The sequence below is a fragment of the Nuphar pumila genome, chromosome 16 (assembly GCF_984573655.1).
Source record: "Nuphar pumila chromosome 16, dmNupPumi1.hap1.1, whole genome shotgun sequence".
In the NCBI taxonomy this organism is placed as follows: domain Eukaryota; kingdom Viridiplantae; phylum Streptophyta; class Magnoliopsida; order Nymphaeales; family Nymphaeaceae; genus Nuphar; species Nuphar pumila.
In genome coordinates, this window is record NC_143264.1 from 5,824,624 (window position 1) to 5,850,855 (window position 26,232).

The 26,232-nt window shown below is 37.9% G+C and overlaps 1 protein-coding gene across 1 annotated transcript in view; it reads right to left on the reverse strand.

Annotated features, from left to right (window-relative positions):
• Positions 1–1,419: 1,419 nt before the first annotated feature.
• SCD1 (stomatal cytokinesis defective / SCD1 protein (SCD1)) overlaps positions 1,420–26,232 on the reverse strand; it is a 166,625-nt gene continuing 141,812 nt past the window's right edge. Inside the window, exons 30-31 of the mRNA XM_089991664.1 lie at positions 2,347–2,555; positions 1,420–1,736 (exon numbers count right to left, since the gene is read on the reverse strand). Of these exons, the coding sequence (XP_089847790.1) occupies positions 1,641–1,736; positions 2,347–2,555 (305 nt within the window). The 3' untranslated portion in view covers positions 1,420–1,640. The remainder of the gene's footprint in view (positions 1,737–2,346; positions 2,556–26,232) is intronic.

A 26,232-nucleotide genomic window follows, 5' to 3' on the forward strand; every position in this document is an offset into this window, starting at 1 on the left:
ATGGCAAAGGCATAAGGTTATACAACCTAAGGTCAATAAGGGAGCATATAGCACTAGTTGGGCAAGAGCCAAGTTTGTTAGAAGGGACAATAAAGGATATTATAGTCTATGGGAAGGAGAATGCAAGTGAAGCTAAGATATTGCTTACGTATAGCACCAAGATGTATCTTGTTTTGATGGGTGAGCATCAAGAAGCTGAAACATAAGTTGCTCAGGTCAAAGACGATCTAGGTGAGCCAAGTTTCAGGCCTTTTTGCAACTTCAATTAACTAAGCACGTCATTTTTGAGAAAAAGGACACTACAATGAAGGACAATCAAGGAAAAGACTCGCATATATGTTGCTTTTTTACCCCGTTTTATAAAATGAAAACCAAATTACAACCAATGTATTGTTTGCTGATTTTTTCGCACTCTTTTTTATGCTGTTTTTTCAACTGTTTTTTTAAATGCAAAACCTTTCAATTTTTTTGGCATTTCACGTATTGCTCACTATGGTTTCACCTAACCATCTAGTGCCTGTCCTGCTTTGGAAGGTACTGCTTGCCCTGCTATTGTGGGTTAGCATTTTAACCAAAAATACCATAATTTAGTCATTGTCTTGAGCAGGTAAAATATAGTGGTATTTTCAAAATACAATGATATTATGACAATATTTTTCATTTTTAATACCTATTTCTGGTGAATAAACCAGGTTACTTTAGTTTTTATGAATTTTTTCTTTTATTCTTCTTAATACATTTTAATTGATTTATTTGGTCGATAGTTTGCTCTTGGTAGGATTTGCAAAATTCTGGGAAATTTTGGACATACTTCATTCAAATGTCTTGTAATATTGACCTGACTTTCAGTAGCTGAAAATTCAGAAATTCAAGAAAATTGCATGTGGAATCTGAATTCTGAATCGATCTGTGACTTTGCTGTTAAAGCTTCTTATATTACAAGGTTAGCAAGTTGCTTCATGAACCTGGTGACTTTCACTAGAAACATCTCTCTCTCTCTCTCTCTCTCTCTCTCTCTCTCTCTCTCTCTCTCTCTCCCCAACAAGACAAAAGCATAGAAGTTAAGCATAATCGGATAAAACCACCCTACTCGCAAGCTCATTGATGTAAAAACCCCAGGTCTCCCTTGCCAACTAGGGATGAGTACACCCAGTTCAGTCCTTCAGGCACTTTTTAGTAGGGCCTAGTTTTTATAATAGCCTCTCATTTGTAAAGCAAAGAATTTCATGTCCACAAGGACTCCCCTCATCTAGTAGGGGCCACATGTGAATGCCATCAAGCTGACTGGACATCATGAGCTTGAAATCCACAGGGAACGTCCCTTGCTACAAGGTCAAAGCTGACTGTACATCCAAAGTGGCCAAGGAGGACCTCAAGGGCTTTACCAACCAGAAGCCTACCGATGTGAGGCCGGTGATGGTTTTTTTTTTTGTGGGCCAAAAAAGAAAAGGAAAAGAAAAACTCTTTATAGATGGAAAAACATTTAGATACGTAGGGTACGAAAAAGGCACAACTATTGAAATACATGTTTACCGTTTTGCACTTGTAATGCCTAAAAATCTCTCTCTCTCTCTCTCTCTCTCTCTCTCATGCATGTACACACACATACACACAAGTTACCAACAATCACTAAGATACACTTATATGTTGATAGTAGCTTCCCAAAGCCGGAGAAGTCCATTGCGGCCTCCACTGCATATCCTCTTCCGGTCAAGGTCAGATGCAACACATCGGACCTGCATGGTAGAAGCATAAAATATCAATAAGAAAAACTTAGTATATCAATCTAACTGGAAAACACTGCAAAATATATCCCCAGATCCTCCATGCATGAATCATGAACAAAGTTCCATCTGCACATATGTGAATACTGACACTGCTTATTTCACAGCTTCCCTTTTATATGTGACTTTTACAGTTAGAATGTATTAGCATATTACCCAAGTACAGAAACTGTCAGAATCAGTCACAACAACCCACTTCAAGATGATGAAAAACTTGAAAATTGTGATTGGTCTAGACATAAAATAACACAAAATTAAATAAAATCAAACGAATGAGGAACATGCATGTGCTAAGAGTAACAAGGGGAGTTTGATTGACGTAATAATGAAGCAATACAAAGCTCTGTGAATCAAGAACTTATGGGTTTACAAGAAACATCCAAATGCCATCATTTCAAGGCATAAGATGACACAAACAATCCAGTGTCATGAAAATTCATGTTTGGCGTGGAAAGTATCATCACTCAAGAAACGTGAACAACGAAAATTGCAAATCTATAATAGAACAAAGGATTCGCTTCCTGACACGATAAAAACAAAGTACGCAGGAGAGAAACAATACCATAGCAACAGTTCGTTGTGGAGTTCTATACAATTGCCATCCTGCCATCTTGGATCCTGGCCCAGAGAAGCTGCCAAATCTTTCTTGAGGCCGATGGAAGAGAGACATGGAATTATCTGCAGCACCAATGCCAAGCCAGTGCTCCCCAGCATTGATAGAAAGGATGGAAGAAGAATGAATAGTCACATTCTTCACACATCGTATTCCTCCTGCATAAATATGTAAAAAAATAGTTAAAAAAAAAAACTATTGTATCTTTCATGGAATCAAGCCTTCTGAATATCACGAAAATCTCAAATTCTTTCAATAAAAATAAAAGTCGAACACGAAAAACAAAAACTGATTTTTAAGGAACATATCATGATATTTTCATTTTAATAAAATCTGAATTTATGTTGATATTGTTAAGTTGCATAGGTATACACTTGTGTATATACATACTTATATACCTATATTATATACATGTATATATACATATATATATATATATATATATATATATATACATGACTGTTTTCTAAATGTAATAGGTTATGTCCATTAGGGGCACTTTTGCCATTTACTAAATGTGTAATAAGTAGTGCCATTAAGGTCACTTTCCGTTTTTATTATTTTCTGTTCTTTTTGTTTTTTATTTTTTGTATTCTAGATGTTGGGGACTAGTAGCCATTGGACTAGCCCAACGGCTAGTTGGCTAGCCCCCCTTTGTTTGCTGTTTGCTCTATAAAAAGGGGTACTTTCCCTTGTTTGTATGCTTTCTCAAGCATATTTGTGTGAATACAACAACAACAACAACAACAACAACTACGCCTTCATCCCAAAACAATTGGGGTCAGCGATATGAACCAAAAAAGAAATTCATTTTGGGTCTTCCACATGAATCCTTTTCCTCCAATCATTTCTATCCAACGCCATGTCCTCGGTGAGGTTCAAAGCATTCATATCCTTTCCTATCATCTCCATCCAAGTCTTCCTAGGCCTACCCCGACCTCTTTTAACTAATATATTTTCCCATTTCTCCAACCTTCTAACTGGAGCATCATTAGGCCTTCGCCGAATATGTCCAAACCACCGTAAACGATTCTCTCGCATCTTATTTTCAATGGGTGCAACACCTACCTTCTTACGTATCTCTTCGTTCCGAATCTTATCTTTTATTGTATTTCCACACATCAATCTAAGCATCCGCATCTCAGCTACACTCATTTTTTGAATATGATGTCTCTTGGCAGCCCAACATTCCGTACCATATAGTAAAGCGGGTCTAATAGTCGTCCTATAAAACTTTCCCTTCAACCGCAATGGCATTCTACGATCGCACAGCACTCCAGTAGCACTTTTCCATTTCATCCACCCAACCTTTATCCTATGATTTACATCTCCATCAATTTCTCCATACTTTTGAATGATGGATCCCAAATATTTGAAATAATCATTCACCGGTATATCTTGCTCACCAAGCTTCACTACACTCCCATCACTACTTCGTTGCTTACTAAACCGACATTCCATACATTCAGTCTTACTCTTACTCAACTTAAAACCTCTAGCTTCCAATGTCTGTCTCCATAATTCTAACTTAGCATTAACCCCAGCTCTAGACTCATCAATCAAAACAATATCATCAGCAAACAACATACACCACATTGGTTACTACTCCTTCATACATATCTTTAATTATACTAATGTACTTGAGAGAAACACCTTTCTTCATCATTGTCCACCAGAGAACGTCCCTAGGTACTCTATCGTATGCCTTCTCTAAATCAATAAAAACCATATGCAAATCTTTGTTCCTCTCTCTATATCTTTCAATAAGTTGTCTAAGAAGATGTATAGCTTCCATAGTTGATCTTCCAGGCATAAAACCAAATTGATTCTCCGATATCATGACAACCTTCCTCAACCTAGACTCAATCACCCTCTCCCAAAGTTTCATAGTATGACTCATGAGTTTTATACCACGATAGTTTGTGCAATCTTGTATATCATCCTTATTCTTATATAAAGGCACCAAAGTACTCTTCCTCCACTCATTAGGCATCTTATTTGTTCGCCAAATCAAGTTAAAAAGATTTGTCAACCATTCTAAACCTTTCTCTCCCAAGCATTTCCAAGCCTCGATAGGTATACCATCTGGGCCAACTGCCCTTCTTGATTTCATTTTCTTCAAAGCCTCTGCAATTTCTTTCTTTTGAATCTTGCGCATGAAGTCACGATTTATCTCATGAAAAGGAATGGAGAAGTCTCCAAGATCTTGAGCATGACTATCATTAAATAGCTTATCAAAATAATCTTTCCATCTCTCCTTAATCTCCTCATCTTTGACTAAAACCCTTTGCGTTTCATCTTTGATACATCTAACCATACCCAAATCCTTCGATTTCCTATCTCTCATCTTTGCAAGCCTATAAATATCCTTCTCGCCTTCTTTGGTATCCAACTTGTCATAAACCTCCTTATATACCTTAGCCCTCGCGTTTCGAACAACTTTTTTAGCTTCCTTCTTTGCTATCATATACTTCTCCAAATTCTCATTATCACGACTCTTACTTAGATTTCTATAACACTCTCTTTTAACCTTAATAGCTAATTTGACATCCTCGTTCCACCATGATGTATCCTTACCTAGTGGTGCACCGCCTTTAGACTCACCCAATACCTCCTTAGCTACTTTTCTCATACCACCCGCTATCTTATTCCACATTGATTTTGAATCCTCCTCGAGACACCAATCAACTTCCTTAACTACCTGCTCTACAAACATTCCTTGTTTAGCTCCTTTCAGTGCCCACCACTTAATTCTAGGATCTATCCTATGTCTATCCCTTTTGCGGCATTGTCTAATTCTAAGATCTAAAATTAAGACTCTATGTTGTGTAGCTACACTTTCTCCTGGTATAACCTTACAATCGATGCAACAACCCCTATCTCTCTTTCTAAGTAGGAAAAAATCTATCTGACTCGTATTAACCCCACTTTTAAATGTTACTAGGTGAGACTCCCTCTTCCTAAACCAAGTGTTTGCTAAGATCATATCATAGGACAAACAAAAATCTAAAATCCTTTCTCCACTTTCATTTCTTTCTCCTATACCATAGCCTCCATGGATATTCTCAAATCCATCCCTACTAATGCCTACATGTCCATTAAGGTCACCGCCGATGAAAAGCTTTTCTCCATAAGATGTCTCTTGTACTACTCCATCTAAATCTTCCCAAAATTGATGCTTAATGGAATCATCTAAACCTACTTGAGGTGCATAAACACTAATAATATTAATAATATCCGTACCTAATACTAATTTAATAAGTAAAATTCTATCACCCTTCCTACGGACCTCAACTACATTATCTATAAACTGACGACTCATAACAATCCCTACTCCATTCCTATTCCTATTTATTCCTGTATACCAAATCTTATATCCCCAAGGTTCTATCACTTTAGCTTTCTCACCTACCCATTTGGTCTCTTGAAGACATAAAATATCAATCTTTCTCCTACACATAACATCTACTAACTCTACCAACTTACCAGTTAAAGACCCTATGTTCCAAGTGGCTAACCTAATTTTATGGTCTTGGACTAACTTCTTTACCCCCACCCGTCCAACAAAGTGAGGGAACCCTTGCCTATTTGACACCACACCCGGGCGCCGGTGTGACGCGTCGCTTCTGGGCGACGACCTAGCAACCCTTGCACATTTATCACTGCCTCCGGGCCTAGAGAGTACAGCGCGTCGCTCAGTAGGGAACGCCCCAACGAAATTCTCATATTGGTTCATTTTCATAGGATATGACAAAGTTTTTATGCTGGCTGTCACAGGCCTACCGCAACCCTCCTCCTTTATCCGGGCTTGGGACCGGCAGTGTATAACTACACCGGCAGTGTATATGACAAAGTGTGTGAATAAAGACTTATTTTTTACTTGTGCTTTCCAATTGGTGGCTTTTGTGTGTATTTTGAATTTTTGTATTTCTCATTAAGTGGCTTCTATATTGTCCCTTGGTGGACTAGTGCCTGTGCACATTACTTTAATTCTTGTATGCCCTTAGTGGCCGTTTCTTTGTATTTCTCTTTGTTTCTTTACATAGTATCATGTGGTGCCTCTTTAAAGATCGTGGTTGCGGTAAAGAAGGGGTCTTCTTGAAGCATTAGCCTTATCCTCCAAAGATGGCCGAAAAGGAACCCATGACGGTGGTCACCTTCAAACTTAATGATTTGAACTACCTTATGTGACCCGCCGCTATGGAAAATCATTTCATGGGAAATAAACCCTTGGGGTATGTGAGAGACACTACTTGTGAGTCCGAACTCATACTAACAAAAAAAAAGATGGAGATCAAATTAAAGCTATTGATGACAAAGAAAGAGAGAAAGCTCTGAAAGAATATCATATCAAAGTGGAAGATTGGGAAGCCAAGAATGCTCAAATCCTATCTTGGTTTCTAAATAGCACAAAACTAAAGATAGCCGCTAGCATTGTGAAGTTCAAAAATACTTGTGATGTGTGGATCTTTCTCAAAAATATGTTTGTGCAAAGAGACTTAGAACGACAATATTTTCTCCAATTAAAATATTCAAACTACAAAACAAGGAAATAAGAGTGTGATATTATTATGGGACTCTCTCTCTATGTAAAACCTGTAAATTTTCAAGAGAAAATAAATAAAGGAATTACCTTAATTCGAGTTAAAAATGTGTTTTTATCGTTTATTGTCAATTTTGTGTGTTTATATGCTTAATTTTATCTTTCTGACAAATAAGGGTAAAATGGTTATTTCGACCATTGCTATAAATAAAATATTATTAAAATATTCAACTTAATCGTTTTAATGAGTCACAAAACCATTTAAACATTTTTGAGGTGTTTCGAACTTAATGGGATATATTTTAATGGTTCTCAGAATGATTTTGTAAAAGTGTATTTTGGTCATAAAACTAACTACGGGAATTGTTTTAATTAAATAAATTATTGATTTAGAATCAAAATTTTTGTCTAAAAATATATTGATATTCGTTAAATAGGTTTACGGTAGGGGTGGCAATCAGGTCGGGTTGGCGGGTTGGCGTGTCAGCATACCTCAACCCGAACCGTTTATTAAACGGGTCGGCTGTGGCAAACACGAACCCGACCCGTTTAATAAACGGGTAACCCGACACGACCCGCCAACCCATTTAATAAATGGGTTGGGTCGGGTAAACGGGTTTTCAGGTTGGCGGGTTGACGGATCGGGTTGGCAGGTTGGCGGGTTGACGGGTCGGGCAGACAGGTTGGCGGGTTGACCCACCCGCCTAACCCGTTTATTAAACGGGTCAGCCGGGTTGGCATACCCCGAACCCAAACCCGACCTGTTTAATAAACGGGTTACGCGGGTCGACCCGTTTATTAAACGGGTTGGCTTAAGCCCAACCCGAACCCGCCTAAGAGGCGGGTTGGTGGGTCATGTCAGAAATTGCCACCCCTAGTTTACGGTCTTCATTGTTTTATTTCTTTTATTTATTTTTATTGTTTTTCTTTACTTTTTATGTCTTTTGGTTTGGGACCGAATCAGACCCAAACCGGATCCGATCCGAACCCAGTCTCCTTTCAACAAAAGGGGAAGGGTGAGGCCATTAGGGCGCCCGACCCCCTCTCTCATTTATTCCCCTCTTTTACCTCAGACGGAGCCAACTACCTCTTCTTCCTTCCCCAGCCGCAGTCTCACTGGAGCAGCATCGTCGCCCACCCCAACAGAACACTCTGTGCCACCGTCGTGACCACCACCTCCTCCTTCCCTCACTCCACCTCTGTCGCCGCTCTATGCCACCGCCGCCGGCTCATCTGCGGCGCCAACTCCTCCCTACTCTCTTCTTTCCCCTGTCTCCCTCTTCTTCTCCCCTCCTTTCTTCTCTGTTCCTTCCCCATTCGGAGACCGGCCGGAGCTGGGTGCCATCGCCGACCCCTCCTCTCGACCTTCCTCACCATGTCAAGGCTGCCATTGTCGGAGAAACCATGCTTGAGACCCGGTTGCACTTGCTCGATCAGATCTTTGCATAGGGGTGGTCGCACGCCCTTCTGTCGGAGATCACGCCATTGGTTCACGTGTTCCCTGTTGGGCATCAAGAAAAGTTCAGAGTCGTCCGAGTTCCTGCGTTAAGGTGAGTCCGTCTCCAAAATTCTTCTCTTCATTCTTCTTCCGTTGGGGTGTCGATTTATTGGGGTAGTGAGTTTATGGCTTTTCCTTTTGGAATGACCATCGGAATAGGGATTTCGATCTTTGGAGTAATTCAGTTTCGGATTTTGTTAATGGACGAACATTTTTGTGCCACAAAATTGCATTTATCATGTCTGCAACCACCAAAATAGGTTTTTTTTTTTTTTTTCACAACGATTTTCAATCGTCGGTTACCCTAATGTGTACAACCTAATATTTTTTTTTACCAAAGCGCATGACCCTAATCAGGGCTTTCTCGAATGTTTGCATGTTCCCCACCTATGTCACAGGGACTCGGCAAACCGGGTGCCGCACCCGTGTCGACGCGACGCGGGTGCGGTCAACCCGACCCTAGGTGCGTTGACCGCACCCAGGGTCATTTGTGTCCATTTTAAAAAAAAAATTGTTCTGAGGGGGGCGTAATGCGAACCCAAAAAAAAAACAAGTTCACCAAAAAAGATGTGTTTGTCCCCAAGAAAAATCACAAAAAAAATGAATGTTTCACAAGCACCAACTTTTGGTTTCAAACAGAAAGCAAGAAAGAGGGAAAAAATCAGGAAGCAGAGAGATAGAGATGGAACCTGCTTCCCGACGGACTGCTGGAGGGATTCAGAAGGAGTTCTGGAAGAGGAACGCCTAGGTTGGAGAGGAGACACTAGTGTGTCGATCAACGCCTGCACCGTCTCCTCCATGGGAGGCACCTCACGGCGCCACGACCCCATCACCCACTGTCTCACCCTCTCTTCTCTTTTCTCTGATGAGAGAGCAGGTTTTGTACCCAAACCCATTTTTTGGATTTATCCTTCAACCATCCGAATCTTTCTTCGTCAAGGATTTTCTCTCTCCATAATAATGATAATGATGGTGGTAGCCTTGGTGGCTATTAGTATTCACTTTTCTCCTCTACTAATTTCTCACACCTTGGTTCTATTTTAATTAATTTTGAAGATAGGATGGGGAATATGGGAGGCAATGGGACGAGGCCTAGAAAGATGAACGAGATAGGTGCTCTAGCCGTAGCCTGGTGTAGACCTCTCTTTTTCTGCATGTCAAATCCAATAAATTTCTTTTAGCTGTCATCCAGACAGAGATCTGTGTGAAACTGTATATGCAATGAAATTTGAAGAACCCCAAGCAGTGACGTGGCAGTGGAGCCGTAGGCCTCGTGAAAACTCTCTCCAAAAAACCACATCAAACCTTTTGCTTATATTTTTTTTCATAAAGATTAGGGAGTTTCAGACATGATTGAATCATGACAGTCAGCAGAACGCAGCAGGCTGGGTCGATCAGATGCCAATCCCTTAGGTTCATCAATTTTGTCCAGTTGCGCCAAAGTATACAACAAGCAGAACGTGGGTAACAACAACAGTCTTCAAACAAACACCAGCAAAAAAACTGGACCCCCGCCGACCGCGCAGTGGGACCCGTGCCAGGGGAACCCCGGACCCCTTATATATATATATATATATATATATATATATATATATATATATATATATATATATATATATATATATATATATATTTGCCCCTGTCGCACCCCGCACCCAAGGTTTTTGAAAGTGCCGCACCCGCACCCGCACCTGCACCCATGTGACATAGTTCCCCACTTAGGAACCCGAGCCCCAACCGATCAGGATCATTTTCCTTTCGTGATGATGATGGGCTGAATTACGTATATGCGTTAGATTGATTTTCCTATTATTGTTTTTTTATCTTTCATGCTAGCCGAGTCTTGTTGTCTTCACGACATAGCCTGTGCACTTGATTCCTAACATTGGGAATCATGCAGGGCTGCCATTGCACGACAGCAAGAATACCTATTTTAACAACCATTTTGTGTTGGTTTTTCAGTTGTGGTTTATATTCCCAAAGGAATACAAAACTCTCCTTCAAAACTGAGTGCCTCGATTTTTGTGCCATCACAAGGGGTGATGCTTTGGACTGCGTGCAGCAGTGGGATTTACTCCACACGGTTGTCCACTTTTTTTATGGGCTTGTGAACATGCTATTTTTTTATTTTTCACAATCGGGTTACCGATTCGCGTTTTGATTTCCGTCGCTCATATGCGAGAGCGAAGTTCACTAAGTTGTCAGTGGTGTGTGTGGTTGTAGCGACCTCGCTTTGTGAGAGGGACGAGTAGATTGTGTTGTGTGGCAGTTGCACTGGACTTCTGGATCCCGAGTTTCGTTTTACCTTTCGTTGTATCGAAAAGGTAGGATTCCTAAACTAAAATTTTAGAATGTTATTTATATTGTATGATAAAAATCTAAAGGTTAGCTTGCACGCATACTGAATCCGTGCATAGTTAAGCCAATTGCGTGATGATTAATGCTAAGCATCGCAAGCGGCTAAAAATGCCATGTAAAAAGAAATAAGAAAAATACAAATGCAAAAGCATGCAAATTGGGTAACTACCCATGGTAAGTAAGTAGTGCAAGCGCATCACAGGTTAATTACTTTCTTGAATGCAACACTCTCCTGATTGTTAAATTATATATATATATATACATATACTTATATATATAAATATATATACATATAAGTATATATATACAGTTTTTTCTCTTTCTTTTCTCAAAATACTCGATAGGGGTATTTTGGTAAAACCACATGTAATCTTTTTCTTTTTATATTTTTTCTTTTTCTCCTTTTTCATTTTTATTTTTTGCTTTTTGTAAGACCACAAGGGCCCCACACATGTAGTCGTTGGGGCCCCAACGGTCAGATTTATGACCGTTGGGGCTCCCAACGACTACATGGGAGCCCCTTGTGGTCCCCTTCCTATGACTCCCTCCTCTATAAATAGAGGAGGTTTCTCCTCTTGTAAAGTATTGGGTTTTCACCCTTCTCTTCCTTTCTTCAATAATATTCAACTTATGACTTGAAGTCATTTTCTACTTTTGTGAGTTTTGTGTGAACACCTTTAGTGTTTGTGTTCTTCGCTCTTGTGGTCACTCTTAAAGAGTGTTTTTGCTCTATTGGTGCTTCCGCCTCTTTTCATTACATGGTATCAGAGCTCGATTGGTGATTGGGCTTCTCTTTGTTATCTTGGAACGCGTGCCTCTCAAGCGTTTGAAGAAAGGAAGAATATTTGGTGCCGATGGAACGTGATTCTAAAGTTGAGCTTTCTTTTAAGCTCAATGGGTCCAACTATCTTATGTGGGCCTCCGCTATGGAAAATCATCTAAGAGGTAAGAAACTTTGGGGTTTTGTTATGAGAACTACTCCCGAACCCTCTCTTGTTCTCACTAAAATCGAAAATGAGGTTGAAAAAGCTTTAAATGGCGATGAGCACATCAAAGCTATCAATGACCATCAATCCAAAGTTGAGGATTGGGAGAGTAACCATGCCAAAATTTTGGCATGGTTTATGAACAATGTAGATCTTAAAAATTGTGCTAATATTGTCAAATTTAGAAGGGCCAATGAGGCATGGTTTTTCCTTAAGGGTATGTATACCCAAAAGGATCTTGCTCGACAATTCTTTTGTCAAGAAAAAATCCGTTTCACCAAACAAATGAATATGAGTGTCCGGGATTACTTTAGCTCTCTAACCCCTCTTTGGGATGAACTTGCTCTTCTTGAGCCTAAATGGGTGGCTCCGGAAGATATTGAGTTAAGAAAGGAACAAATTGAAAATGAGCACTTTTTCCAATTTCTTCATGGTCTTCGCCCGGAATTTGAACAAGTTAGGGCATCCCTTCTCCATAGAAGCAAAGCCTTACCCATTGAAGACGCCCTTGCCGAAATATGCCAAGAGGAAACTCGACTTGGCTTAAGTGTTAAGAGTGATGAAGTTTTGGCCGTTACTAGGCCCAGATCAAATGTAAAAGCATATAGACCTCCTCACTTTAACAAAAATAGTAATGGGCTTAGAAAGGGAGTGATATGTCATTATTGTAATGAACCGGGACACATTAGACCGGTTTGTCCCAAACTTAAGGGAAAAGTAGCCGCGGTTGGAGAAAATTCTCCAAAGAAGGAAGAAGAAAGTGCCAAAGAGGGAGATATCAAAGAAACACTTAATCACATCTCCGAAGTTCTCCAACATCTTCTCAAGACTTCTTCTTCAACATTCGGAGCCGCCATCACCTATTCTTCATCACCTCCAGGTATGTGGATACTAGACTCCGGTGCTTCTTTTCATATGACATCTCATAAAAACTCTCTTTCAAATGTTTTTTCCGAACCCATATCCTCTTGTGTTTCAACAGCCGATGGAACATCTTTGAAAATTGAAAGTATTGGAACACTTGATTTTAAAAATTCTCAAAACTTTTTTGTTCCTAAAGTTAGAATCGTTCCAAAAATTAATTTAAATCTTTTTTCCGTTTCCCAAATCACCGATCATGGATGCCAAGTCTCTTTCTTACCTAAAGATTGCACCGTGCAGGATCTCCAGTCAGGGAAGCTGATTGGGCAAGGCCATAAAAGGGGTGATCTCTATTTTATGAATTTTTTGACTCTTCCATCTAAGTCATCTTGCAATCTTGTAAAAGACAAAAGTATTGGAATTTGGCATGAGAGACTTGGTCATCCAAATTTTGTAAAAATGTCTCTTTTTCCTTTTTTTAACAATACTTGTAAAGACAATCACATGACTTGTAAAGATTGCATTTTTGGGAAATCTAAAGCTACTCCATTTCCTCAAAGAAGTTACTTCACCACTCGACCTTTTGAACTTGTTCATTCCGATGTGTGGGGACCTTCCCCTATTTTGTCTAAAGGAGGATTTTCGTACTATGTGGTCTTTATTGATGACTTCACTCTATTTACATGGATTTACTTCCTAAGTCGCAAATCCAAAGTTTTCTCCTTCTTTAAAGAATTCCATGCGATGGTTAAAAATCAATTTTTGGGAAATCTATCTATTCTTAGGTCCGATTCGGGAGGCGAATATATGTCCAATGATTTTCAAAGCTATTTAAAAGAAAATGGAATTTTCATCAACGTTCTTGTCCCAACACTCCGCAACAAAATGGTCTTGCGGAAAGAAAGCATAGACACATAATAGAAACCACAAGAACGTTATTAATTTAAAAAAATATTTCAAAATCCTTTTGGGCCGAAGCGGTTCTAACCTCAACATACCTTATCAATAGAACTCCTTCATTTTCTTTGAAAAATCTTTCTCCATTTGAAAAACTTTACAATATGTCTCCCGATTATAAAAGACTAAGAATTTTTGGATGTAAATGCTTTGTTCTAACTCACAAAAATGATAAACTTTCTCCTAGGGCTATTGAATGTATTTTCTTAGGATACGGCGAAAAACAAAAAGGTTATCGATGTTTTGACATACTCAAAAACAAACTTTATATCTCAAAAGATGTCACATTCCTAGAAGAAGAAAATGGTTTTTCGCACCAACCAAATGAAAATATTGATTATTCCTTTTTATTTGACTTGTTGCCTCAAGAAAACATCATAGATGATCATATTGATCCTAGTGAACCTCTTATTGAAGATCATTTTGAACATCCAAATGATGATCAAAATTTAGAAGAAAATGTTTCAAGACAAATACAAGTCTACTAGAAGGAATGAAAGAAATCCTCCATGTGCCCTTGAAAAATTCTCTCAAAGTGAGTTGATCGAAGAAACCTCTCAAAGAAGATCGAATTGTATTTCCAAAGTACCAAATAGATTTGTTTCTTATGATTCTTTTTCTCCTAACTTTCGAGCATGGCTACTTGCTCTTCACTCCTTTCATGAACCATCTCATTACAATGATGCTAAACAATATGCTCATTGGAATGAAGCTATGGAACTAGAACTTAATGCTCTTAAAAAGGCACAAACTTGGGAAATCATTGATCCTCCTAATGGCAAGAAGCTCATTGGATGTAGATGGGTTTTTAAAGTAAAAACTAAGAGTAATGGTTCATTAGAAAGATATAAGGCTAGGTTAGTAGCCAAAGGATATGCCCAAGAGTATGGGGTAGATTATGATGAAACTTTTGCCCCAGTTGCTCGAACGACTAGTGTTCGAGCTCTTATTGCTATAGCATCTGTTAAAAAATGGCCTATCTTTCAACTTGATGTCAAAAATGCCTTTTTGAATGAAAATTTAAATGAAGAAGTTTATATGGAACCTCCTCCAAGTATGAATTTAAATGGAAAAAATTTAAAATTAAAAAAGGCCTTATATGGACTTAAGCAAGCTCCTAAAGCTTGGTATGGCAAATTTAGTAATGTATTAATCAATTCAGGATTTTCTTCTTGTTATACTGGCACTGCTCTTTTTGTTAAGAAGACAGGTGACTCCATTGTTATGCTTCTGCTATATGTTGATGATATGATCATCACTGGGAATGACAAAAAGGGGGTAAATGATGTAAAGTCTATATTAAAAGAAACTTTTGATATGTCTGATCTTGGATACTTGAGATATTTTTTAGGAATTGAAGTGGCTTATTCCGCATGAGGATATATCCTATCTCAAATGAAATTAGCTGCAGAAATTTGTACCAAATCAGGAATATCTGATGAAAAGAAAGTTGAGACTCCCGAAGTTATCAATGCAAAACTGAGACTTGAAGATGGTGTTCTTCTTGAGGATCCAACCCACTTCTGTCAATTAATTGGATCCCTCACCTATCTATCCATCACACGTCCAGATATAGCTCATGCGGTTCATGCAGCAAGCCAGTTTCAGCATGCACCTACTTCGGTTCATATGGCATAAATAATGAGAATTGTGCGATACATCAAAAATACCATCTCCAAAGGACTCTTCTTATCCTCTTCCTTATCTCTTGAATTAACTGCTTTTACTGATGCTGACTGGGGAGGAAATCCCAATGATCGAATCTCAATTACTGGTCTTTGCATTTTTTTAGGTGAATCGCTCATCGCGTGGAGATGTAAGAAGCAGCAAAAGGTTTCTCTATCATCCACTGAAGCTGAATATCAGGCTATGACAATGACAACAATGAAAATCGTGTGGCTCAGAGGACTCCTTGGGGACATGGGTATCCTCATCTCATCACCCACCAAGCTCTGCTGTGACAACAAAAGTGTGATCTACATTGCAAGCAATCATACGTTTCACGAACGGACCAAGCATATCGAGATGGATTGCCACTACGTTCGAGATGAATTCCTCAGAGGGACTATCACATTACCATACGTCACTTCAGAGTATCAACTAGCTGACTTCTTCACCAAAGCGCTCCCAACTCCACGATTTATGTTTCTTCTTGGCAAACTTTCGGTCTTCTCCCCGTAAAGTTTGAGGGGGTGTGTTAAATTATGTATATATATATACATATATTTATATATATATACATTCGTATATATATAAGTATATATATATACATATATGTATATATATATACAGTTTTTCTCTTTCTTTTCTCAAAATACTCGATAGGGGTATTTTGGTAAAACCACATGTAATCTTTTTCTTTTTATATTTTTTCTTTTCTTCTTTTTTCTTTTTCCCCTTTTTCCTTTTTATTTTTTGCTTTTTGTAAGACCACAAGGGCCCCACACATGTAGTCGTTGGGGCCCCAACGGTCAGATTTATGACCGTTGGGGCTCCCAACGACTACATGGGAGCCCCTTGTGGTCCCCTTCTTATGACTCCCTCCTCTATAAATAGAGGAGGTTTCTCCTCTTGTAAAGTATTGGGTTTTCACCCGTCTCTTCCTTTCTTCAATAATATTCAACTTATGACTTCAAGTCATTTTCTACTTTTGTGAGTTTTGTGTGAACACCTTTGGTATTTGTGTTCTTCGCTCTTGTGGTCACTCTTAAAGAGTGTTTTTGCTCTATTGGTGCTTCCGCCTCTTTTCATTACACTGATCATACACTCACTTAGTTGTGGATATCTAAGACTGCTGACAAATATAGTTCGAAGACCATGTTGGACATGGTTGTAGTTAGTGGGATATTGGAGTGTATTTGTTGCAGGTACATGTTTGACATTGTTGTGAAATGAATGATTGAATGTATTGTTGTACTTGAATTGAATGCATGAAATGCTTGCATGACATTATTATTTTTTATTGAGCTTGTCGTGCATGTGAAATTTGTATCAAGAAAATATGCCTAAAATGAATGTATCATGCTTGTAAATAAGATTACATTTTTTAGTATATCTTATTAATGTGTGCAAATATGATGTGATGTGTTTTGCGCATAAAATAATGGAATTATCTATGCATGCGTAATAGCTCATGTTAGTGTATCTTGTGTTAAGCATGTTGAGATTAAATTATGCATGGAATCATGTTAGAATTGAATTATGCATGTGAGCATCTATAGTTGAATCCTGACATGATAGGGTCACGCAGGAAAGTGAATATAAATTTGTTATGAACATGCATGAGAGCGTGTAAATTTGAATTTATGCAAGTGACATAGATTTTTATACTATGCATGAAAGCATGTAAATTTGAATTATGCGAGTGACATAGACTTTGATATCATGCATGAGAGCATGTAAGTTATGTAAGTGGCATAGACTTTTGAATTCATGCACGAGAGCATGATAGTGTTATCTTATGAAAATATAATACTTGGCTCTGACCTATGACTTAATAATAAAGATAATCCCGAACCATGGTTTCATTTGAGGCGCCAGCAAGGCTGGGCTCTCTGAGATGGCTGAATCTATTCTGATCTCGTGTCCTCCCTAGAAAGGGAAGGGCGATACAAGCTTCGTGAGACGTGTTTCGAGGGCTGAAGACGCCTCTTGTCCCCGTCCCACGGAGGTTAGGGGATAGATCTACCAATGAGTCCTAGGTGGTAGATGCTCAATTTTTTCGCCGGCGATTTTGGTTTAGCGTAGGCCAAGACTTAGGACCATGAGTCCGTTCTCCCAACCGCTGCACTGCAGGGTTGAATCGCTCGGGAAAGAAGTAGTTAAGTCATAGGAGGATAATAAAAAATACATAGAATAATAAATACTCCTATGGTTGTTTTTAGATGTCTATAAACTCTTTTATACTAGATGAGTTTGAATAACAAGAGAAGCAATTAATTAAATTTTTAGGATATCTGCTTTCATATGCATAATCATATATTTTGACCATGTAGAGACTTATAAGGTTTTGCATGAGTATTGCATATGAATTGTTACATGTGAATGAAAAAGACATGTATAAGATTGGTCATGTGATTTGACCTGTTGTTACAAGCCAATGACTTGGTTAATGCATGTGAGGTGCTCGTGCGTGCGAGGCACACGGGATGGGTCAAGATATGACCTGTTCCATTATGATATTTGAATTGTAGAGTGCATAAATATTCTAATAAATGACATGAATATGTATTTGAAATAATGCATGCCTTAGTCATAAGTTGGACATGAGTATGTTCCTTTTGAGCATAAAGAAAGTGAATGATGGCATTACATGATATATTGCACTTTTACTCCACTTTGGAGTATGCTATAAACTGTTAGTTTCATTCATTTATGCAAATGATTATCATGTATATGAATAAATATAAAATTGAATGTCATGAATTAAAATGAGAATGAATTTGAGTTTCCATACATGCAAGTGATGTAATTATGAATGCCATAAAATGAATGATGTTTTATCTGATTGAATATCATGTTTTTATTATGATGTAGATTCCTTTGACTCTCATTTCTAAAATGATGAGAATTACACTTGATTGCATCATTTCAACTTGAATTACATTCTTCAAGTTTAATTTTGGTTTCCTATGGGTATGTGGTTGATGCCATACAATATTTACAGATAACCTCATGGAGGATTGAAGCGAAGTGCGGGTTGCTACATGACTGAAGGCTTCACTCTTACCTACTATGATTCCTTGAGGGATTAGGTAAAAGTTTTGAGATAGTTAAAAACTTGTGTTCAGAAGTGTAATATTTTGGCATGAGAACATTTTTAAATTTTGTCATTTCATTCCTATTATGTTCTTACATATGGTTTAGAACTTTAAATTTTTATGTAACTCCTCAATTATCTTAAATCTTGATACATTTTGTCTTCCACATTTCCTTTTTCACACGTGAGAAGCCCTTAGAGTAATAGTCTCAATCCAGTTGTATCTATGAATGATTTTGTACTGGATCTGATACTGTAAGGCTAATATACACTTGCACTTGCGCTCAAGTGGGTCGTCTAGTATTTGGAATGGTTGGAATGTAGCCATAGATGAACTTGTTGGCATATTACTTTCGAAAACCATTTGAATTGTTTATATAATTAAAAAGTTTTAAATTTTTCTCAAAATTTGGGGTTTGGGAAAGTTTTAAAAAGATTAGATTTTTTAAGGACGTTACACTCTCCTCTTTGAGATGAGTTGGCCTTGCTTGAGCCTAAATGGAAAGGCCCGACCATCAAAATGAGGCAAAAACAATTAGAGAAGGAACAACTTCTCATGTTCCTATTTGGATTGAGACCTGAATTTGAGCAAGTTAAGTCCTCAATCTTGCATAGGACCATTGCTACCTCTCTTAACGAAGCACTTGCCGAAGTGTACCAAGTGAAGACCCGACTTGGCATGTTTAAAGGGGACGAGGAAGTTCTTGATGTATTAAGACGACCCAGTAACAACATCAAAATATATAAGCCTCCTCACTTTGGAAGAAACAACTACGGTGGAGGGAGAAGAATGATATATCATTTTTATAATGAACCAAGATATATTAAACCAGAATGTCCCAAGCTCAAGAAGAAGGTGGCAACCGTTGAATCATTCAAAAAGGGTGATGAGGCAAACAAGAAAGGAGATCTTAAGGATACCATTAATCAATTAATGAAGGCACTTCAACAATTCCTTAAGTCGTCCTCAACTCATACCTCCAACACTTTTGTGTCCACATTGGAATCCCTTTTATCCGAATGGACTAAACCCTTTTATAGTTCTTGTGTTTCTACTGGCAATGAAACTAATTTAAAAATCAAAAGCATTGGAACTTTAAAAAATATTTCAAAATATTTTCAAGTTCCTAAAGTAGAGTTGTTCCCAAACTTAATTCAAATTTATTTTTCATATCTCAAATTTCGGATTGTGGGTATGAGGTCTCCTCATCTAAGAAATGGTGGGTGCAGGATCGTTAGTTAGGGAACCTGATTGGGAATGGCCATAGAAGGGGAGATATCTACTACATGAATTTTCTTCATATTCCTAAATAATCATTTTGTAATTTTATTAAGGAAACAAATATTGATTTATGGCACAAAAAATTGGACCATCCAAATGTATTTAAATCCTCTTTTTCTTTTGTTTGAAAGATTCTTATATTGAAAAAGAATTTATATGTAATGAAATCCATTCCATTTGGTTCTAGAACCTTTGTCTCCCAAAAACCTTTTGAACTTGTGCACTCAGATGTATGGGAACCGACTCCCATCGTATCGAAATGAGGCCTTTCCTATTATGTTGTGTTTATTGATGATTATAGTAGATATACATGGAAAAAATATATGATAGCAAAGAAGGAAGCTAAGAAAGTAGTTCGAAACGCAAGGGATAAGGTATATAAGGAGGTTTATGACAAGTTGGATACTAAAGAGAGAGAGAAAGATATTTATAGGCTTGCAAAGATGAGAGATAGGAAATCGAGGGATCTCGGTATGGTTAGATGCATCAAAGATGAAACTCAAAGGGTTTTAGTCAAAGATGAGGAGATTAAGGAGAGATGGAAAGATTATTTTGATAAGCTTTTTAATGGAAGTCATGCTCAGGATCTTGGAGACTTCTCCATTCCTTCTCATGAGATGAATCGTGACTTCATGCGCAAGATTCAAAAGAAAGAAATTGCAGAGGCTTTAAAGAAAATGAAATCAAGAAAGTCAGTTGGACCAGATGGTATACCTATCGAGGCTTGAAAATGCTTGGGTGAGAATGGTTTAAAATGGTTGACAAATCTTTTTAACAAGATTTGGCGGACAAATAAAATGCCTAAGGAGTGAAGGAAGAGTACTTTGGTGCCTCTATATAAGGATAAGGGTGACATACAAGATTGCACAAACTATCGTGGTATAAAACTCATGAGTCATACTATGAAACTTTGGGAGACGGTGATTGAGCATAGGTTGATGAAGGTTGTCATGATATCGTAGAATCAATTTGGTTTTATGCCTGAAAGATCAACTATGGAAGCTATACATCTTCTTAGACAAATTATTGAGAGATATAAAGAGAGGAACAAAGATTTGCATATGGTTTTTATTGATTTAGAAAAGACATACGATAGAATACCTAGGGATGTTCTCTGGTGGACAATGATGAAGAAAGATGTTTCTCTCAAGTACATTAGTATAATTAAAGATATGTACGAAGGAGTGGTAACCAATGTCCGCACTTGTGGAGGGGTGACAAACAATTTTCCTATAACAGTTGGGTTACATCAAGGATCTACATTAAGCCCTTTCCTATTTGCTATATTGATGGATGAGCTTACGAAATCAATTCAAGAAAATGTGCCGTGATGTATGTTGTTTGCTGATGATATTGTCTTGATTGATGAGTCTAGAGCTGGGGTTAATGCTAAGTTAGAATTATGGAGACAGACATTGGAAGCAAGAGGTTTTACGTTAATAGTAAGACAGAATATATGGAATGTCGGTTTAGTAAGCAACGCAGTAGTGATGAGAGTGTAGTGAAGCTTGGCGAGTAAGAAATATCGGTGGATGACTATTTCAAATATTTAGGATCTATCATTTGAAATGATTGAGAAATTGATGGAGATGTAAACCATAGGATAAAGGTTGGGTGGATGAAATGGAAAAGTGCAACTAGAGTGTTGTGCGATCGTAGAATGCCATTGTGGTTGAAGGGAAAGTTTTATAGGACGACAATTAGGCCCGCTTTATTATATGGTACGGAATGCTAGGCTGCCAAGAGACATCATATTCAAAAAATGAGTGTAGCTGAGATGCGTATGCTTCGATGGATGTGTGGAAATACAATAAAAGATAAGATTTGAAACGAGGAGATACGTAATAAGGTAGGCGTTGCATCCATTAAAAATAAGATGAGGGAAAATCGTTTACGGTGGTTTGGACATATTCGGCGAAGGCCTAATGATGCTCCAGTTAGAAGGATGGACAAATGGAAAAATATATTAGTCAAAAGAGGTCGAGGTAGGCCTAAGAAGACTTGGATGAAGATGATAGGAAAGGATATGAATGCTTTGAACCTCACCGAGGACATGGCATTGGATAGAAATGATTGGAGGAGAAGGATTCATGTGGAGGACCCAGAATGATTTTCTTTTTTGGTTCATATCGCCGACCCCAATTGTTTTGGGATGAAGGCGTAGTTGTTGTTGTTGTTCTAGTAGATATACATGGATTTATTTCCTTAGGTTAAAATCCAAAGTGTTTTCATGTTTTAAAGAATTTCATAAGCTTGTGAAAATCAATTTCAAACCAATATTGTCACTTTTCGATCCAACTCAGGAGGAGAGTATTTATCCAATGATTTCAAAAATTATGTGAAAGAAAATGACATTTCACACCAAAGATCTTGTCGAAAAACTCCTCAACAAAATGGTTTTGCCGAAAGAAAACATTGTCATATCATTGAAACCACAAGGACTCTGTTTACTTCAAAGAACGTTCCAAAAAAAGTTTGGGCTAGAGGTGCACTAACCACATTATATCTTATAAACCGAATGCCCTCATCCTCCTTGAAAAATATCTTTCCAATTGAAAAACTCTACCAAACCACTCCCAATTTAAGTAGATTAAGAGTTTTTTTTTTATATAAATGTCTTATAATTATTGAAAAGAAAGATAAACTATCTCCTAAAGCCATGGAATGTGTGTTCCTTGGTTATGCGGAAAACCAAAAAGAATATAAATGCTATGATTTGAAAATTGACAAATTGTATATTTCAAGAAATATAAATTTTCTTGAAAAGGAAAATGGTTTTAATATGGATAAGCCTAAGGATTGTCAAAATTCTCCAGAACGATGAACAAGAGACTGCAGAGAAGAAAGATAATGGGGCTGCAACTGCTCATGTTTTTCCTAATTGGAAAAATCGTGATTTGTTCCTTTAGTTTATAAAATAAAACCTAATACATGGTACTTTACAGGTAACTCTAATAGGTTACAAGTATGCCCCAATATTGGCTGGATGTGTTACAAGTAGTTTGGATCCGGATCCGGATCCAAACTTAAATACAAATACAAATGCACGATATCTGCCCTGTCTAACAGTCCCCCTCAAGTTGTGTATGATTTTGAATCATGCACAACTTGCTTTTTAGGAACCAAAAACGATACTTTGTGAGTCCCTTAGTGAACAAATCAGCCACTTGGTCTTCTGTTCTAACATAATGAGGCTCAATCTCTTTCTCTTCAATCTTTTGCCTGATAAAATGCTGATCAATCTCAATGTGTTTGGTCTTGTTGTGATGAATAGGATTAAGAGATATTTGAATAGCACTTTGGTTGTCACAAAGAAAAAAGCAACTAGCAATCAGTTCCTTTAATTCTGTTAACAAATGTCTAGTCCATGTTACTTCTGCCATAGCAGCAGCCATCACCTTGTATTCGGCTTCCGTGCTAGATCTAGCCACTGCCTTCTGTTTTTTACTACTCCAGGAAACAAGATTGGCACCAATGAAAACCCCATATCCTGAAACTGACTTTCGATCATCAGGATCTCCGGCCCAGTCTGCATCTGAATAAGCAATGATGTCATGAGCATTATTCACGGATTTGCTTTTGGTATACAAAAGTCCATCTCCAACAGTACTCTTCAAGTACCGCAATATTCTTTTTACTGCATCCATGTGCCCCGTCCTTGGCTCATGCATGAATTGAGAAACTTGATTGACTGAATATGTGATATCGGGCCTGGTAAAGGTGAGATATTGAAGCATTCCCACTAGACTCCGATATTTGGTGGGATCATGATACAAGTTTTTGTCTCGTACACTTAGTTTCTGGTTAATTACACTAGGAGTAGCAAGAGGCTTGCAATCTTTCATCCCACCCTTTTCTAACAAATCCAGAGTGTATTTATGTTGAGTCAAAGTAAGTTTATTTTCTTGATTATCCACCTCTACTCCAAGAAAGTACCAAAGATTTCCAAGGTCTTTCATTTTGAACCTTTGACTCAGAAGATCCTTAGTTTCTAGAACATGGTTCTCACTGTTTCCTGTAATAATTATATCATCAACATATATAAACAAGAATATAGTAAACTCCTTACCTTGAAGAATAAAGAGAGAATGATCCAATTGTGATCGATAAAAACCATGTCTTTGAATTTCTAGGAAGAAGCTCTCGAACCAAGATCGAGACGCTTGTTTCAGTCCATAGAGTGCTCGATTTAGTCTGCATACATATTCCTTTGAATCTCCTTCTGTATATCCTGGTGGTTGTTCCATGTATACTTCTTCCTTCAAATCCCCATGAAGGAAAGCATTTTTCACATCTAGCTGACTTATTCTCCAACCATAATCTACAACCAATGAAAGAACTATACGGATAGTGCCCATTTTCACAACTGGACTAAAAGTGTCATCATAGTCCTGTCCAAACTCTTGGGTGAATCCCTTTGCTACGAGACGAGCTTTGTATCGTTCAACACTCCCATCCGGTTTGTATTTGATTTTGTAGACCCATCGTGACCCAACAACATTTTTATCTGAGGGTCAAGGAACAATTGTCCATGTTTGACACTGGTACAAGGCTTCCATCTCTTCATTCATGGCTTGAATCCATTTTTTGGAATTAATGGCTTCATGAAAATGTTTAGGCTCAGTCTCTTTCTCAATCTGTGATAAAAATAACTGAAAGTCCATGGTAAAATTTTCATAACTGACCCATCTTTCAATGGGATGTCGAACTCTTTCAGATCGCCTGATTGGAAGTGCTATTGTATTAGATACTGGAGAAGTAACATCATTGGTTGAATGAAGCGTAGGAGCTTCTTGTTCAATACCATATGGAGTCAAGAGTGAGTCCCTTTCTCTTCTCCTATAAACTTGTCCAACAAACTTGTTAATCTCTAGAGGATGTTCTATTTCAAGTTCATGTTGTTAAAATATATATATATATATATATATATATATATATATATATATATATATTTATCCACCTACCCGATAAGGGGTAGTTTTGTAAATTCGCCCAATAGGGGCATTGTAGTCTTTTTCCCCTTTCTTCTTTTTTCCCTTTTCTTTTTCCTTTTTTTTCTTATTTCCTTTTTTGTTTCTTTTTTGTATTTTTTATGCATTAAATGCACATCCATTGGGGGCCTCAACGACACCTTGTTGGGACTCCCAATGGTGCCCCTCTCTCTCTTTTCTCTAACTCTCTCTCACTCCTCTCTTGCCTATAAATAAGTGGGGTCTCCCCCTTTGTAATATGTGGCTTCTTCAAGCCTCTTTGTGCCTTTATAAGATTTTATGCTTTCTAGCCATTATTGGGTTTTGTGTATGGCCTCTTTTAGACTTGTTCCTTGATTTCTATGTGTGAATGTCCATTGTAGGACATACATTTCTTTTCCGCATATTTCATTACATGGTATCAGAGCCTTGGTTATGCTCTTGATTTGTATAGCTAGTTGACTAGTTATACCTCTCTCTTGGTTTGTCCTCCATTCTTGATTCTATGATGGAAGAAGAACAAAAGATTGATCTCTCCTTCAAGCTTAATGGTACTAATTACATGATGTGGGCCGCCGCCATGGAGAACAACTTCAAAGGTAAAAAGCTTTGGGGATATGTTATGGGCACCATTAGGGAACCTCAACTTCAACTTACGAAAATGGATGGTGATCAAGAAAAAGCTCTAGAAGGAAATGCTCGCATGAAGGCTATTGAAGATCACCAATCTAAGGTCGAAGATTGGGAAAGTAAGCACGCAAAAATTCTTGCACAGTTCATGAATAACGTGGAGCTAAAAATTTGCGCCAACATTGCTAAATTCCGCCTAGCAAATGAAGCATGATTATTTATGAAAGGTATGTATACTCAAAAAGACCTTGCTCGTCAATTCTTTATCCAAGAAAAAATCTGTACCATTAAGCAAGGTGAAATGAGTGTAAGAGATTACTATAGCACTCTTGGACCTTTATGGGATGAGCTATCCCTTCTAGAACCAAAATGGGTGTCTAGTGAAGATGTGGAAATGAGAAAATAACAAATGGAAAAAGAACACTTTTTCCAATTTTTACATGGGCTTAGGCCCGAATATGAATAAGTTAGGTTCTCCCTTCTTCATAGATCTAAACCTCTTCCATTGGAAGATGCCATAGCCGAAATATGCCAAGAAGAAACGCGTCTTGGCATGATTAAAGGAGGAGATGAAGTTCTAGCCGTGTCTAAACACGACAATTATATGAAAGCTTATAAGCCTCCACACTTTGGGAGGCAAAATAACTATAATGGCAATTATAGAAAAGCCATTTGCCATCATTGTCAAGAACCGGGTCATATAAGACCTAATTGTCCGAAGATAAATGAACCTCCAAAAGGTAAAGTTGCTATTATTGAAGAAACCTCACAAAAGAAGGAGGAGCCAATGAAAGGGAAATAGTCTTTTTCCCTTGCTCAACTATCCGAAGCACTTCAAATTCAACTCAAATCGCCGTCAACTTCAGGAGCCGCCATTGCCTCTTCTTCTCCTCCAGGTATGTCTTCTTAGATTCTTGATTCTGGAGCATCCTTTCATATGACCCCTATTGAAAATGGACTATCCAATTTATGTAGCAACTCCAAAAATTCT